Source organism: Haliaeetus albicilla, chromosome 15 (genome assembly GCF_947461875.1).
Source record: "Haliaeetus albicilla chromosome 15, bHalAlb1.1, whole genome shotgun sequence".
Classification (NCBI taxonomy): domain Eukaryota; kingdom Metazoa; phylum Chordata; class Aves; order Accipitriformes; family Accipitridae; genus Haliaeetus; species Haliaeetus albicilla.
Window position 1 is genome coordinate 8588737 of NC_091497.1, and position 17696 is coordinate 8606432.

Genomic DNA, 17696 nt, shown 5'->3' on the forward strand with positions numbered 1-17696 from the left:
TATGTAGACTAGTATTACAGCTAAGTTCATCTGACAGCTCCCCTGTGCCCTGCCAACTATCCACATCTTTCCCTTCCCTTCTGCCATTTGTTCTTGCCTAACCGTGCAGACGGGTTGTTCATCCGGACTAAACTATCAGAAAACAAATCACATTAAAATTCATTTTCTACTGCTTTACTCCTCTGAACTGGTTCACCACAGGGTCGCACATACAAGCATTTACACCAGCACAGGGGAGGGAACAGAGACACACAGTGTGAGGGCAGAGGGACACGAGACTGATCCCTTCAGGGGCAGCAACTCCTTAGGTGAGCTTGGGTTTTCAAAGACTCTGATTTCGTGTGAACCCTGTGGTGCTTCAGCCAGGTGGGAGCTGTGATGGGGAACGTGCAGCTTTGAGCTCTGGGTACGATGCTGCCTACCTGACTGTTTCTCCTGACGTGAGTGGATATGTGCATGCTAGCCCGGTTCTCCTAGCTGTCATGGGTGTGGATGGATACTGTACCCGTGTCTCTCCCAAATAATTTGAAATGAGTTGCAAGCTTCCCCTTTTCACAGTCCCAGAACTTGGTCATGCAGCATCTTTCGTGCGGGGTTAGGTGGTGGCGTCTTCAGCCTCTTGAGCTTCAAAGGATGGCTGGAGATTTTAAGCAGTCTGCAAGCTGTTAAGAGGTACACTAGGTATTCTTCACCGTGCTCTTTTTTCTTGAAGCTTAAGGCTGGGTTTTTGTTTGGTCCTTTAATAGAAATACTTTTCTTTTTTCTTTTTTTTTTTTTTTTTTTTTAAAGCATATATTTTCCTGTTTGCATTTTAGTGTCAGTCATGCTTAGTGTGGTCTAAGATGCATGTAAAGGCAGATCCTGTTACAAGGGTGTTCTGCTTTAATGAGAAGGAGCTGCACCAGGCCCTTAGGAATTGCGGTTTAGCATAGCTATTAAAGACATGAGCATCCTTTCTTTTCACAGGAAACAGGCATTTTTACAACCTTGATAGGAGAGGTGCAAAATATGTTGGGAAATAAGCTCTTATCAGTAGCGTAACATAAAGGCTAGGCATACTGAAAAGGAATATTAAACAATACGAGGGTAGTGTGTTTTCACACAAATAGCCCACTTTGTCTGCGAAAAGTCTGAGAATCCACAATATACAAGATTAAGTTGTGTAAAATCAAATGGCATTTTTCTGTTTTCACTTTAGATAGAGCCTTGACTAGAGCAAACACAGACCTGGCTTTCCTGGGGCTCTGAGAGTACTTCAACCCTCCCCTTCTCCAGCATTTGTCCGGCTACTCGGAGTTGCTGGGCATGCCGTGCCGGGGCTGTGAATGCCGGTGCCATGGCTAGCAGAGAGCTCCTGTTTCCGAGGCTGCCACCCCAGCCTTGTGCTGAGCTGCAGCGAGGATGCGCGGGCTTTGAGGAAGCATGGCTTCTGCTGCCTTTGGGTTCCTTATTCCTTGAACACCGTTTTATCTGTGTTACTTGTTTGTGGTGAAGGATCAGGGTCTTTCAGAAGCGTTTGTGAATTACCGAAGAGGCAAACTGTATGCCTGAAAATATGGTGGGTGAATGGGTTGCTAATTTAGTGATTTATGTGCATTGTTTTCTGTTTCTGAAGAGTTGTTTTGATGGTGCATATTTCATTACTGCGGAAGCCTAACTTTTTCTCAAATCCATAGAGTTCAGAAAGCCCAGCACTTCAACAACTTTCATTTACTGTCAGACGAGGGGAATTATTGGCTGTGATTGGTCCTGTAGGAGCTGGCAAAGTAAGTCTTAATGTTTATTCCATTCTGTGGGGTTTTTATGAGTCTCTTAAATGTGACTAGAAACTTGAAAATGTACAGTTCCTTTCTGTGTATAACACACTTCACATCAAGACACTGGCATTGAAGAAAGGCAGATGCCCTTCTGGGGGTGGGGAGGAGATGGTTCAGAGTTAAAGAGTACTTTGTATGTTGATTCTAGATGGCATGTGAAAGGTACTAGTTCTCTTCTACTGTTAGCAGTAGCCTGAGCGCCAGTAGACACTGCTCAGTCTCTGCGATGTCTTTAATGGAATCAAACTTTTCAATTTTTATTTTTTTTTAATCTTTTCCAGTCTTCGCTCTTAAGTGCTGTGCTTGGTGAGCTACCTAAAGACAAAGGTTTGATAAATGTTACTGGAAGAATTGCCTATGTTTCTCAGCAGCCTTGGGTGTTTTCTGGTACAGTAAGAAGTAATATACTGTTTGACAAGGAATATGAAAAAGAAAAATATGAAAAAGTTTTAAAAGTCTGTGCTCTTAAAAAGGTATGGTTTTCTCTGTGTGTTTTATTTTCACGATCTTTATTTTTATCTTAGTGTTCTTTCAGACTTGTGGTACGTGCTGCAATATATAATATATATAATTGGTTATTATTACTAGCATGTGAAATAAATTCTATCACCTAATAGAAGTATGTGTAATTATTTTTGACATTCGTGTGTAAGCACATTCTTGTAATTCCTGAAACTTTCACTAGAGGGAGATGTAGCTTATGTGAAGCACAGACAAAGTTGGAAAAAGCTGTTCCCAATTATTTAATTTCATAATTACGTTTAGCCCTTTTTGCTGGTATTATGGTAGGTAGGGTTGTGTGTAAATGCAATAAAAGGTGGAAAACAAATGATCGAGCTAGTGCTATTTGTGACTTCCATTTTGCAAATATCCTATATGCTTTTTAAAAATAAATGTCATGTATATCATGTATTATGCATTGCTTATGGCTACCAAAACAACCTTAGTGCTATATATTGGAGAACTTGCTGAGCCCAAGTAGTTTTATGAAAAAATATTTTTGAAAGGTCTGTGTGCAAAGGAGTTTGTGACATGAGATATAGAAGAGGATTAAGCCAGATTTGTCAAGAAACAGATATTTTGCTTGGCAGCTAGAAAGGTTTTATGCAGCATGTTACGATATTCCTGTCAGCAGCAACACAGGTGAAAAGCAGATGGTTACTATGATGAAAATTTTTTTACACATGGTAGATAGAGTTTTAGTATCTCCTGCTGATATTCAGTCATATGCTGTTGTCTAAACTTAAGGATTTAGTGACTTTAAAAGACAGCAAACAGCATTTAAAAAGACCCCACTTCCTATTTGATGGTAGATTTGCCTTCATAGTTTACTTTCAAATTTATGTATCTTATAAAAGCTGTGAATAAACTTTCAGAATATGTTTTATAGCTTAATATAAAACTTTGGTATTTTCTGAATAGGAAATACAATAATATGACATGGAACATTGTATAATTTTGTTCTTACTCATAGTCCCAAGCCTTGTAAAGTAACCAAATCTGTGTGGTGAATGTTGTGGTTATTTCTTTTGGATACATTGCAGTAAAAGTAATGCAGTTCTTCAGGACATTGGCAAATGGAAGATAATTTAATGATAATAGTTCAGTATTATTTATTGTGACAGCTCATTTTGTTCTAGTAAAAAATAATTAATTTACTGTTATACTTCATAATTTTTAGTTTGATTTTCTGAATCACCAGCAAATATTCCCTGTAACACTAAGAACAGTAGTGCACTTCCCTCTGGCAAAGCTGTAGAAAAAGTGAAGTTTAAGATCTCACCTATTTTTCCTGCTTTCCTAATTATCTTTTGCTGATGGTAGAAAGTCATAAAGTAATTGTGGATATTTCATTTAGTATGAGTCCTTGTATTTTAGCATGAGATAAGTTAATTTTCAAATAAGAAAATGTTATGTTGAAGCAGCTTTGTCGGTCTTTGAAGTTAAAATGATGAAAAAAAAAATCTTGCTATCTGTTCTTTCATGTTCACAGGACTTGGAATTATTAGCAAATGGTGACCTAACAGTAATAGGAGATCGTGGAGCTACGCTGAGTGGGGGACAGAAAGCCCGTGTAAATCTGGCCAGGCTAGTGTTTTTTGCCGTTTCTAAAATTTACAAATTGTCAGACTTTAGTGACTAAAGTAAACAAATGTAAGAAGACTTTGTGGTACTGACTTTTCTTTAAACCTTTTAGAGCTGTGTATCAAGACGCAGACATCTATCTTTTGGACGATCCACTGAGTGCAGTAGATGCTGAAGTTGGAAGACATTTGTTTGAAAAGTATGTTACTGCTTTATTTTCATTTAAAATACAATTGTTATCTTCTAATTCCTTATAGAAAAACTTGAGAAAGCATTTTGGGGGAGATGCATCTCTTAACAAAACTTATTGCATTCACTTTCTTATTTATTTTTCCTCCATTTTATATATTTGGAAGACGTATATTTTTTCTTGTGTGTGTCTCATTTTGTTCTTTATTTTTAAAAGCTCTGTAAAGTCTGTTTTGAAGATATTATGATTAGAGTTATTCTTAAGGCAATATATGCTAGTTTCTTGAAGAAAATGTCAGATTTCATACGTGAGTATTGTGGTTTATGAATATTGGGTTTTATGAATATGAGTACTGAGTGAAGAATAATATGGGGTGGGATTTTAAATCTCTTCTTAGTTTGCTGCAGGTTTATTTGCATAGTAATAAGCACCCAATTCAAGTGGCTAAAGAAAAGGACAGAACTCTCTTAGATTCCTGAGTCATTTTTCATTTTGGTTCTTGAATGGTTAAAATTTCTCTCAGGTAGGTGAAACAGGGAACCATGACCCATGGATTAGACTGTGGAGAGCAGAAATAGAGGAAAAGAGAATGTGTAAGCTTACCATGAAAGAGAGAGAGATTGGACCTTCCTCAGTTCCTGAAGAAATAGGAGAGTGTTCATTAAAAGTCAGGTTCCTTTCTCAATAAATTTCCTCTTCTCCGTCTCTCTCTTCTTTCAAACTGTATAATCTATAGCACATAGTGAGTATGAGAGTAATCCAGTTATTCCCAGCCAGTGTTTTGTCCTTGCTTCTTCATAGCCTGCAGCTCTCAGTATCAAAAGGTATAATCTAGAATTTATTAGAAGGAAAAACTTCCATTGACTGAATTCAGTGGGCTTTGGTTGAAGCCTTAAATGAGAGCGTTTTCTTGAGCGTGCATACTTACATCCTTTGAATTCCACACTTCACTTACATGAATTAATTTGGTTTTACTGTTGTTCCCTCCCCTCCACCCCTAGACAATCATAAAAACTTGTCTTGCAGAAACGGTCGTAGAATTTGCATTGACTAGCATTGGATGCGTGTTCTTTTTCCCCATGCAGGGAAGCTTTTAGTATCTAAATTTGAAAATTGTACATGCTGTTGATGTTTGCAGTTTCAAATCTGGAGATCCCTCTGAAACCCCATCAACATTTTGTTTTATTTTATTGATTTCTTCAAATGGCTACTGTTTTTTTCCATCATCCAATATGGAGTAAGAATTTTATGATGCATAGGCTTTATGTTCATTATTCTGTGCAGGATCATTTTCACCTGCTACGACTGATAGATGGAGTTCATTACTTCTGTAGTTCACACACTATCAAATTCCTTTAATGCCTGTTGAAGCTATCTAGGCTTTAGCTGCTGCTTTTCTGTTTCTGCACAAGATCACTCTACAACTCCAGGATCTGACTCTATCAGTGCCTGAGTTCTGAAAGTGCACCCACCTGAGCTGTTAACCTGTCTCTCCCTTAAGTCTTAAGGTCTTTTCACAGAGGAAAATGGGAAAGTACGGTAGTGCCTTGCATCCTTAATTTAGTCTACGTTTTATGTGAGCTGTGACATTAGGAGCATCTACATCCTACTGCAAAACTGGAAGTCTGGATTTTTGTATGTGCAAACCCATGAAGGAGCTAGAAACAGTTGTTCTGTGAGCACAGTGTATGTTTTGCTGATAAATGTTTAGAGACGAGGAGGAATAAGGAAATTTATATCAGAGAATCTGAAACTCAGAAAACTAGCTGGGGTTCTTCCTTGACTTCGCTAACCTTTCCTCCCCAACTCTAGATGAGTTTGAGCGAAACAGATGAAAGTAGAATGTAAGCATTTGGTGGAGAAAATGGGCTGGGTGGAGTAGTAGTGGCAAGGAAAACTGAGTAATGCCTCCCTGCTCAAGATCTTACGGGAGGGCTTTTTTACAAACAGAAGTTGTCTTCTGAGGCCTTCATGGCAGCTATAAAAGGTGCTGGGGGTAGTGGGGGGAGTGTTACATTCAGTAGCTCACTTTGAAAAACAAGGCAGGGCATGTTCTTTAATGCTTCCTGAATAGTGCTAGAAATGTGGAGAAGAGAGCACTTGAGCAAGAATGATTTCTTAACATGGCGCTGAGGAATGTCCAGGATGCCACTTCATACAAGCTGCCCCCAGGAGTCCAAACCACGAGGCATAAAACAATGGAGGAGATGGAAGAAACGGGAGTATTTAATGAGAATCTGAAGTGGATATTGTTCAGTTCACTCGCTCTTTTTTTTTTCCCTTGTAATTTTATATTAATGTTTAGTTTTTTTAGAAGTGTCTAGTCTATGTGTTTACATCAAGGATAGGTATGTTCCTAGTAATTCCCCAAAGCTACAGTCTGTGCATGGCTGGTTCATTGCATTTGCTGCTTCTCCCCGTTCAGTTCAGCTACTGCAGTAAACAGTTTAAAATATATAAATACTTTTCAAATAAGAAGAATGCGAGTAGCACAGCTCTGGTGGGAAAACAGTCTACGATATTATTAATAAGGGATTGTGTCTCTTAAGAATTTCTTCATAATACAGACAAGTTGTTCCATGGATGATGGAGCAGATAAAGCCAGCTTTCCAATGAATTCCTCTCTCCTGGTCAGATTCCTTGGGGCATAGTAAGGTATAAACTGGAGATACCCTGGTTTTGTGTTATTTGTAGCCTCTTTTCCTGTGAGTTCTCTTGATAGTTAACAGTAGGCATGCTTCAGCCTTTTCCCAGAGTGGGGGGTATTGGGGGGACACCAGTATGGTTCTATGGTTTTGTATATATTTTGTGTATATATGAAAATATGCATATATTTTATTTATATATATATATATAAAGTAGCTTTACATTAACTTTTAAGGAATGTTGTATTTTGAGACCTCTAGTTTTGAAATGAGGGACAGCCGTACAGATACAGTAGCACGTTTCCTTGTATGACGAAGTTTGGAATAGCCTGTGATGTTCTAAGAAAATCATTCAGTTCTGCTTGGATCCCAAGAAATTTCCTGCTCTCCCTGTGCATCTTTGTAAACATATTTCTATAGATTATATGGTTTCAGATCACCTTTGGATGGTGTCCCATCAGTGATACTGACTCAAAAATGGTGCTTTTAAGAGTGAAATTTATATTCCATCAGTCTATTGAGACAGATGCTCTTCTCTAGGTATTGTTCTTCCCTTGTATCTTTTCCAGTGACAGGAGCTGTGTGCCAGTGATGATGATCGGTTGATGATCAGCCTGATTTCTTTCTGTTCCTCCTCTGTGCTTGTGAGAGTAGAGAGAATTGCAGAACAGTTGGGAATCTTTTAAAATCAGACCTAAAGTTGTGATGATACTTGGGAGTGGTATGCACAGGTGTATCATTCCTACTATCAAACAGAATTCTGCAATTTTTTTATTTTTTTTTTTTTAGCACAAAGCTGTTTTGAATGTATGGTCGTTAGTCTTTTCTCTCTCAATTTTGCCTCTGGAACTAGATAAAAGCTGCAGAAGAAATCACTGCATTTATCATAGCACAGTAATGAACTTTTAGCATCTCTTCAGATGGAGCACCTTGGTACTAGGCGATGGCCTTCCATAGGAACTCAAGGGATATATAACTGGGCAGTGGGTCATGGGATAACCATATATTGAGCTGACTGGAGAGTCACCTGGCAAGTTGACTAGGTGTCCTGAAAGATGAAGTCTCTCCATTGCCATCTGAGGTAACTGAGTGTTGCTCTGCAAGAGAGGGAAGGGAGCAGGCATGGTTTTGTAGCAAAGGTGTCCTTTGTAATTGCAGAAAAAGGTGAGGAAGAATTGAACTGATGGCAAAGGAGAGCAGGAAATTCCATCATGCGAAGTGCATGGATTAAGAGATCCTGAATTCCTCAGTGCATTCTTACCTAAGCCCCAGAAATACTTGAGGGGAGGAGCAAAATCGAGTAGGGTAAATAAGTAAAAGGATTTTTTTTTTTTAATTAGATATACAGATCTGAATATTTACTTTGTTTGAAGTAATTTGATTTTTGGAACCCGTAGGATTCCATGGGTGCTTTCAGTCTCGTATCTCTCGAAGTGGGGCATGCTTGTAGATCTCCTGTAATGTTGGAACTTTGAGGAAAAAGTGCTATTATGGTGGTGTAGGTAATGAAAAGCATGTGGACCTCATCAGTCCTGTAAAACTAGCAGATAAAAGCTAGCATGTCTCGTTTCTGTAGAGGGATTACAGGCACAATCAGTGTGTCAGAGGAACCAAACAAATACAACCTTGGCATATGCTTGCCAGTGCTGTGTTTAAAGTCATACATATATTACATGCTTTGTCCACTGATGGCAAGTGTACAGGGGAGTTAGTGTGTAAATTTAAGGATTTCACTCTGCTCCCTTTCAGGTAGGATCTCTCTAAATCAAGGATCTCTCTAAGGCTTCCCAGTTTGTGTTTCACACCTGGTCCATGCTCATTATGCCTCTTATACCACTGCAGTGGTTAAAGTCCTAACGAGAACTACTGGGCAAACTTGAATGCCCTGTACCTTTTTTTTTTTTTATTACAGGTGTTGCTCTTAAAAACATAGTAGTTCTACCTTTACATTTAGATGATACCAGTGAAATTCCGTGAGCTTTGTTATGTTTATTATAGGGAATATGTTTAAATAGTACGAATATGTTGTAGTAATGTTGCTTAGGGTTTGGGGCGGGGCAGGGGAGTGTGTTTTGGTTTTTTTTTTTCCTAGAAAGTGAAAAGCATAATTATAATCACTGTACATTTCACAGTTTCTTGAAAACACACAATTTCACAGTTTTTTGTCTCAGAAATGTATGTGGGTTTTGGTTTGGTTTTTTTTTTATTGTTTGTTTGGGTTTTGGTTTTTTTGGTTTTTTTTTTTTTCCTAAATCATGCCATATAAAAGCAAAAACCCACTTGCAGAACCCCAGTGTAGTTGTGTGCTTTAGTGGCCTGTGGGTGCAGTTGCAAAACAGTATTATGAATACTAAACCAGAAACGGGCTCAAGGGGGAGGTATGCAAATTCATGTAGGAAAAGTTTACAAAGGGCTACTTAAACACTAAGATCTCTGGCTTCAAAAGTCCCTAATACATGGACTCTGGAAGCTGGAAATGTGTACCAGAGGAAGCACCACTATATGTTTCCTTATATACTTTCTCCAGCCATCCGCTGCTAGCTGGTGCCCGGGATGGCATTTTGTGGACCAGTTGTCCTTACACGTTAGCCCAGTGGAGGCTGGGACTCGTCATGAGATGGAGATAAATGGTTGACAAGATAAGCATAGAAATAGAAACAGCATAGTAGAAGTAAGTGTGTGGTTTTTGTCTCTGGCAAACATATCACACCTTCCTCCCGCCCCCCACCCAATTTTGTAAACTTCGAAATGTACAAAACCAACTAGGGGATTGTTCTCCCTAAACCACTTAAATTTAAAGGGAAAGGAGAGGAAAACAAATGTAGTAAGTTAATTAATATAACAAAGGCTTTATGGCTGTGAGTCTGCATGTGCCTTAATTTCATTTCAGTGGTTATGAGTATTAACTAGAGTAAAGTTAAACTTTCATGTGAACTTCCAAAAAGGAGAGGCAGAAAGAATGGTAGGGAAGAAAGTGGAATCATTATAGAAGACACACTTTGCAGAGGTGAAAGAAAGCTGGTTCTTGGAGATAAAAACTTTAAAAAGATTAAAGAACAACTTGTCTCAAAGGAAAGAAAACCTGATAGGGAAGGAAGAACAAGTGAGGATTCGTACGCACGAAAGCGTCAAGACACTGCCTTTGCATAGAGGAGCACCGTGTTGTTGTAGGCCCCCCTCTGAGTAAGTGTCTTCTGCTGCGTGCTCTGCAGTATCAAAGCCCAAGTGAATTTCTTTTTTTTTTTCCTTTTTTTTTTTTTAATTGTATAGAAGTTTGCTGTCAAAGTGCAATGACTTTTTAAATGGGTGATAGTTTACTGTTAGTTTAGGTTTGTTAATTTGAAATATTGTTTGTTTATTTTTGTTGAATTGGAAGAGTGTAACTTCTGGAGAGATCTATCCTGACTCTGGTATTCCTGATGATGAATGAAGGTCATTGATGCTACATTTTCAGGTGATAGAAAACCTGGCAATGTTTCAGGCAGTTCTGGAGATGGACAGGGATTTGGAAAGTCTTGGTTACAGGATGTGAATTAATAGATGCACACAGCAGGGATAAGTGCAAAGTGTTGACTCCATGAGCAAACGATAAGCAGGGACCAGTAGTGCAGCAGTTTATGGAAAAGGAGGTGCAAGATTGTGGTAGATCTCAAATCCAGTATGAGTCAGCAACATCATGCTCTTGGTAAGGAAGCTGTGCCCTGGGATTTATGACCAGTATTATATCTAGCAGTACAGGTAAAGTATCTTCCTGTTCTGTTTTGTACCTGTAAGGTCTCAACTGGAATAATGTTCCAATTTTGTGCACTTCCAAAAAATGTTGATCAGCTTCAGACTCCAGTGTAGCCCATCAGGAACATTTGGGTCTTGGGGGCAGGGAGAGGAAACTATTTCTTACTTAAGAAAAGGGGGAGGGGAAAGGATTTGGGGGATTTTATTTTTTGGGGTCTGACAGAAGAAAAAGAGGCATGAAAGAGAGACTTAGCGTAAAAAGGGACTGTGCACACAGATATAAACTGACCTACTCTCCTCTGGGAAGCAGTGGATTTAAATTGTACCAGAAGATGTAAACTTGGACTTCAGAGGGGAAAAAGCACCCCTGTAATGGTAAAGGTAGCTTGCCCCTAGAATACATTTTCAAGAATTTTGAAATTTCTGTTGTTGAGCTTAAAACAAACAGATACAGAACAACCTATCCAACATCTGTCAGGAGTGGTTAAGTTTAAATTGATTCTTACTTGGGGGAAAGGATGCAACTTTCATAGTCCCTTCATCCACATTTTCCTTGTACAGAAGAGGCTGAAGAACCTTTGGGTCTTCTCTGTCCACGTATATTCTGGCTGTGTGTGTGTCTGCCTGTGCTTGTGCATTTAATAAATGTGGCAATGGCGACTGCATTTTGTGCAGTAATTTGTCCTGCTGTCATGCATTAAATGTGCCCACAGTGTAACAGAGTATGCCCCTTGAGAGAGTAAAGGAGAAGCACAAGGAAGGTGAACTGTGGGGTTTTAAACAAGTAGAAAGGTGGTGGCAGTTCTGGGCATACTCCAGCAGATGTCTCAACCATTGGACCAGGTATGTTCACTGCTGAGGCAGGCTTTCCCTGGATTCTCTGCATCATCGGTGAGAAAGGGAGACACCGTCAGATGGTGGTTCAGCTAGAATTGGATGGTTCACCTAGAATTGGTGGTTGCTTTTCTTCAGCTACACAGAGCAGTATTTCTGGAAGAAGATGCACGATGAAACTAAGCCTTAATGAACTAGTTAAAAACATTAAACACTTATGGACTATTTTGGGTTTTTTTTCTTTTTCAGTTCTAAGATAATAGCAAGTTTTCACTAAGAATTCGGCAAGCTCTCAGAGTTGTGTGCCAGCCCTTTTATCACATTTGGTTTTGCTGAGACTCTCTTTGAACTCTGGTTTCAGTCTTCTGTGGCAACCAAGGCACCATACAAACTGCATGCTCAGTCTAAACTGCAGAATGGATGATGTCAAATGGGAGAGAGAATATTAATAAAATAAAAAAAAATTTAAAAAAAGGGTTTTGAACATAAAGCTTAAGTAGTTTGATGTTTTGAAACAGAGCTTAAGTATATACTTAGTATTTTACTAGCTTTGCAACTTGGGTGCTTCATGATGATAGAGTATTTTAAATGGCAAAATTTTCTAGTGAGCTGTCTGAGCAGCGAGTTGTTTAACTCGGTAGTAGATCTAACTATACGCTCTTTGTTGTGATTTTTCCTCCCTGTGCTCACGCCAGTGAATTGTGACGACAATTTTTCTACTCGCCTGTTATCAACAAACTATTCAGCTAGCTTCTTTCTACCCAGATAGACATCAAATCAAGAGTTGTTGTTTTTTTAGAAGTTCTCAATTGAGTGACCTGATATATCAGTGGAAATTTATATTTCCGCAGAGGTCATTTTTGCCTTCTCTCCCGAGATCCAGATTGTGCAGGATGCTGTGCTGACAGCTCTGGCAGTTCTAATCAGTTTGCTCTGATGCTGCGATCACGCACTTTTTTTTTTCCTCGTCTCCCTCTGCCCCCCCACCCCCAAATGCAAACTTAAAATGCAGTGGGTTCACTATGACTCAGGATCAAGATTTAAAGGTTTTCAGCCATTGGATTTTCTAGTGGCTAGTTTGTCCCAGTAAGCTGTTAGACATACATCTGGCACACAGAAAATTCAGTGATCAAAGTGGTATATAGGCTGTGGGACTATGTAAGAGAAAGCTAGATCTCTTCATGGTGAATACCTGATATATTCTCTTTTGGCAGTTTTCCTGCTAGGCAAGTAAATATTCTGTAGCCTCTCTGATCTTTGTCCAGCTCTCTGGATATGTTTTGTTGAAGATTATGTTTTGTTGTGTGCCTTCAGCTGGTGTTCTAGTTGCCATGTGGCTTGTTTCAGTGACTGCTCAGAGGGCGGAAGGTAACCACACCAGAATAATACTCCCACAAAGAGCTTGATGTATAAATAGCTGCAACGGCTCAAATAGTTATGCTGCTGCAAATACCTTGATTAATTGTTATCTTGGCCACCTAAGAATGGCATCATGGGTTTTTAGTTGCTTCTTGAATCCTGCATAGCAAGCATATAACTTTCTTAGGAAGAGTGTTGGTTTTAACTTAATTTTGCTGCACAGTTTATTTGGAACACTATAATATACTTTCTGCATGTAATTATGCTGACTAGCACTAGTATTAACCATTTTATGGTACTCCCTACGGTCTTTGTAGGAGTGATAAAACAGATGTTAAAAGTTGTGTAGAGAGTTAATTGGATATACAATATGAATGTATGAAACACAGTAAGCAATATGATATCATTGCTGTTAGGCTCATGTTCTTTTTCTGCCTTACTCCCCTTACTGCTTATTTGCGTTTCTGCATTGAATTTGTACTATTGGATTGCTGCGGGTTTGCTTGTGTTTTTTTGGAGAATGGGGAGAGAGAAGTTGTGTGGGTGGGGGTGTGGGGGGGGTGTTTTTCTTTTGTGGTAAGTGCCACCCTCCTGTGTCATATTAGCAAATGGCAGTTAGAATGTTAGCGAAAATGAGCCAACAGGAGTGGACCTGTGGAGAAAAACGCGTGGTGCCAAGGTCCCCGTGCAGTTCAGAAGGTTCTGCTTTGAGCAGGCTGCAGTCTGGCTCTGCAGGCTTCGTTCCTCGACAGCTGAATACTGATGAGGGGAGCTACCAAAGTGTGTCTTACCACTTGGTTTTGCCTAGAAGTCCGGTTCGTGGGCCCCAGTACCACTCAACAGGACGAGCGACAGCAGATTGAGTTGAGACAACTGGGAGATGATCTTCAAAAAGGCACTCGTGATCCAAATGGAAAATGCTAATGTACACACCTTCACTGGACGCTTCAGTTCTAGACGATACCGGTTTTCCTTGTTTTCTTAAGACAGCGAGTAGCTGAGAAAGGGGTGTCCTCTTGAAGGGTTTGTCTCCCTGCTGTGTTGCTGTGGGGATGAAGGTGATGAGAGTGTTTGTAGTGCTGGATCTCAGTTGTGTCTGTGCTGCCCCTGTTGTACATGAATAGCGTGTTTGCAGACCTCTGCACTTGTAAACCATTGCTCCGCTGCTATGTTTTGATATCTTTTCTGCTAAAACTTTATGGGATTGAGCTGCGCTTGCCACGTGGTTCTGGTGTGCCTAGTCCCTTTTTCATGTCTCTCTTCAAATCCCAAATTTCTGGGGAAGCCTCTAGGGTAAGCAGGTAAGGTACTGGAGAGGAAGGTAAGCCCTGATTCCATGGGAAAAAAGTCAGAGATGGTTGAAGGATTTCACTCCTCTACCTCAATACATACCTGCATGTAGCTCAAATCAGTAGTACTGTTTACTTCTCCAGAACTCTCAGTGGCTCACTGTTACAGCTGCTCTGAAAACTCATCTCAAAGAAGTTACTTTTATTGTCTGTATTCTTCCATAAATGTCCACAGTATGTTGCCCTGCTTTCTGTTTCTGTTAGTTTAATTTTTGTTAAATACCCTCTTTGCAATTCAGCTTATGACATGCACATTTGTTAGGAGGATGTTTAAGACTGTTTTAATGAAATGTCCTTAAGCTTTCCTCCTCTTTCACTTCAGACCAGAAATAAAAAATTTCTTTTCCCTACCTTGAAAACTTCTAAAGTTAAATAAGGGACACGTTTGTTAAGTGTAATTTTTATAAATCTAATAAGCATGGGCATCTTTTTTTCTTATTTTAAACACTATAATTGAATAGAAAACGTTTTCCAGAAACAGTCAAAATGTTTTAAGAAACTTCACTTTTTAATTTATTTTTCCATCTCTTTGCAGATGTATTTGTCAGGCCTTACATCAGAAGATCTCTGTTTTGGTTACTCACCAGTTGCAGTATCTCCGTGCTGCAAATCAGATTCTAATTCTAAAAGATGTAAGTGAAATCAGTGTCTGTACTTTTATATCTCTCATACTTTCTAATTACCCTTTTTAATCTAAGATGGAAAAAACCCAGTTAAATATTTTTAGTTTTTAAATATATTTTCTGTCTACTAATGACCATATATGTTTTTAAAGTTTTATAATTAATGGAATAAGTTGATTTTTCTCAGCATACCTTCCTGAAAAATCTGTTTCTGAATTTTCTTATGCATATATGTAATCTTACATACTCATTTTTATCTTACATATGTATAATATACTGTGAGAGAATTACTTATTTTGAGACTATGTTAATGCTTTGCTTTTATTCTTGTTTCTTACACTTTTGTGTGAATTAAGAAATACGTTGATTTTGCAACCAGTCCCTTTTTTAAATCAAGGCTGAGAAGTGGTCACAGATACCTTTGAGAACAAGCAGGCCTTCAGCAAAGATGGTTCCTTTCAAACTTTGTTGTACCAGATATTCACGGGTAGAGGGGAAATGCAAAAACCTGAGCTGGTTTTGGTTTTTGTTTTTTTGTTGTTTTTTTTTTTTTCCTAAGATTGTGTAGCGAAGTGCATGAAATTACTTTTGATGCATCACAAAGTTGCAAAAAAGGATGCTAGCTGTCTTTTTCTTCCATTCAGACCTCTTTAAAAGTTACAGTAGCTTTCTAGAAATAAGTTTGTGATAGAGCTGTAAGAAGTGCGGAAATAGTCTGTGTTGCTCCTTGTAGAGCTCTGTGAGGACCAGAAAATTAAGCTGCTGTTTACCCCTAGCCTAGAGTAATTTAAAAGATCGATGGTTATGTATGTAGTTTAACAGCTTGCCTTAAAACTGCATGGCTGTCTCCCGCAGCTTCTCCAAGGAGATAATTCTCACCTGGCTGTAACTGGGACTTTTGTCATCCCATTTGTTATGCTCCTTGGCCTAGTTAGCTGTCGGGAAGGGACTGGTCAGAGGGTGAAGAGCTTGTTTCTGCTCTTCTAAATGAGGAACTGATAGTTAAGAGGCTTCAGCCCCATGCAGTGGGATGTGTGCTCAGCAGCTGCAGAGGCAGCAAGGATAGATAAGAGAAATTGTCCTTTACAGAAAGTGTATAATGAAGATAATCAAAGCTTATATTAATTGTAGGGTAAAATGGTGGGGAAAGGTACCTATTCAGAGTTCCTGAGATCTGGCATCGACTTTGCTTCCCTTTTGAAAAAAGATGAGGATGTAGAACAGCCGTCAGTTCCAGGAACTCCCAACCTGAAGTCCGCCCGGAGCCGAACCTTCTCAGAGTCCTCTGTCTGGTCCCACGATTCTTCTGCCCACTCACAGAAAGATGGAGCAGTGGAGCAACCACCTGTGAGTGCTCAATGAATAGATGTGTCTCAATTCTTGTCTGGCTGGTTTTTAACTTGAACTTCGATAAGGGTTTTCCCTGCTGCATTTGAATTTCAGGGATTGTTGGATTTCATTAGCAGGTGAGAGCTTGCCCATGGTGGATCTGCCCAGCGCTGAGGGCAGGCATCCCACAGCTCTGTGCTGTTCAGTTCAAACCCAGCAGGGTGAGTTTGTTCAGGTTCAGCATCAGGTCTGCTGGATGCAGGAAGCATTCCTATAGATGTCCAACGGCAACGCACTGTGCTTCCTTCATCCTGTCCTCTGACAGTGATGCTTTAAAGGGCTAATACCACTGTATTGGGTGGGTTTTGTCTGTTCGTGCAGTGCTGAGCTCAAATTAATACTTTCCCTGAAATCCTGAGCTCTGGGAAGTGCATGCAGAAGTGGTGGCTTTATACAAAGTCTACATTTGCATGACTGGCATTAACATACCCACATGATCTTGAGCTGGCCCTGAGAGGGTAACCTGGGGACACCACTGCATTGCTCTCCCCATCCCTTCTGTTGGTGAAAACAGAACGCTTTGTGTGGTACCAGCTTGACTTTCAGGTACCTTGTTATTTCTTGGTCTGCACAGTGCAAAAGCAGCCATAAGGTTTCTGTACCAGAGGTGCCCTTCTGCTGGTGTGCTTGCATTCACACAAAACAGTGCAGGAGCCCTGTAATCCTGCTAGGCTTGCGCTAGCACTGCATCCGTGGAGCACATGGAACAAATGGAACAAGTAATCCCTGTGTGTCCCTTATGATTGTCACCTTTATGCTATGGGTATATATTATTTCTTTTTCTTTCCTATAATGAAAAGCTGTGAGATACAAAAAAAAAAAAAAAAAGCTACAAACTTTTTTTTTAAACCTTTTTTGAGGAATGGTTTTATGCCCAAAAGCAATAAATTTATCTGATATTATCAATGTCCCAGTGGTGACTCCACTATTAAATCCACAATGGTGTGCCAAACTTTTTAGCAGAATTAGAGCTGTTGTACAGAGGAGGAAGGAGGCTGGAGAAACAAAAAAACCAAGATAGGTTTCTTTTATAGGCGAGTAGGTGGGATTTCTTTTTTCATATCTACGTCAGGTCTGTTGATTCCACTGCTCTTGTACAGCTGCATCTGCTAACAACAAATCAAGTGTTATGTGTCCACTGAACTGGCACTAGTTTTTCGATCACATATACTGTAAAGAAAAAAAACCCAGAATTTTGTTCATTTGAATTGTTCTTTTATCTTCTTTATGCCTGTCTCATTTTTTCCTTTTCTGTCTTTCAGTGTCCCCCATCCATTGTTTGCTTAATATGATTTCTCATTTGTCATTTTACTTGTTTTCCCTGTTAACAGAGGCTTTGTTGGTACTTACAAGGAGGTGATTAGAACTTTATAGGTAATTGGTTGCTCTGGGCATATGTTGATTGATTTTGGTGCATACTTGCAGAAGAATATTTACTTTAAATACTTTTCTGAAAAGGAAAGGTTACACGCTGCATTCTGAAAACAGAATCTTGCCCAAGTCAAGGTCTTAGTGTCTAGAGCTGTTATGACCGAAGGTAGTGTATAAGAAAAGAAAAACCTGGTTTAGCAGTCAATTAGAGTAAATATTTCTGGCTGTAAATGAAGTCATGCTGTGATGCAATTCAAAATAAAATCCTCACAGTGTCAATTTGCAGAGTAGATTTTTCAGTA

The 17696-nt window shown here is 39.4% G+C and overlaps 1 protein-coding gene across 5 annotated transcripts in view; it reads left to right on the plus strand.

Moving 5' to 3' along the window:
* The window catches only part of ABCC4 (ATP binding cassette subfamily C member 4 (PEL blood group)), a 153890-nt gene that overhangs the window by 35744 nt on the left and 100450 nt on the right, over positions 1-17696 (plus strand). For all 5 annotated transcript variants that reach the window (XR_011327895.1, XR_011327896.1, XM_069802463.1 and 2 more), the window contains exons 10-15: positions 1677-1766; positions 2099-2290; positions 3811-3905; positions 4015-4101; positions 14547-14643; positions 15766-15981. Coding sequence is in view for 3 of the 5 variants with exons in the window: in XM_069802463.1 (XP_069658564.1) it covers positions 1677-1766; positions 2099-2290; positions 3811-3905; positions 4015-4101; positions 14547-14643; positions 15766-15981 (777 nt within the window). In the remaining 2 variants the exon portion in view is untranslated. The remainder of the gene's footprint in view (positions 1-1676; positions 1767-2098; positions 2291-3810; positions 3906-4014; positions 4102-14546; positions 14644-15765; positions 15982-17696) is intronic.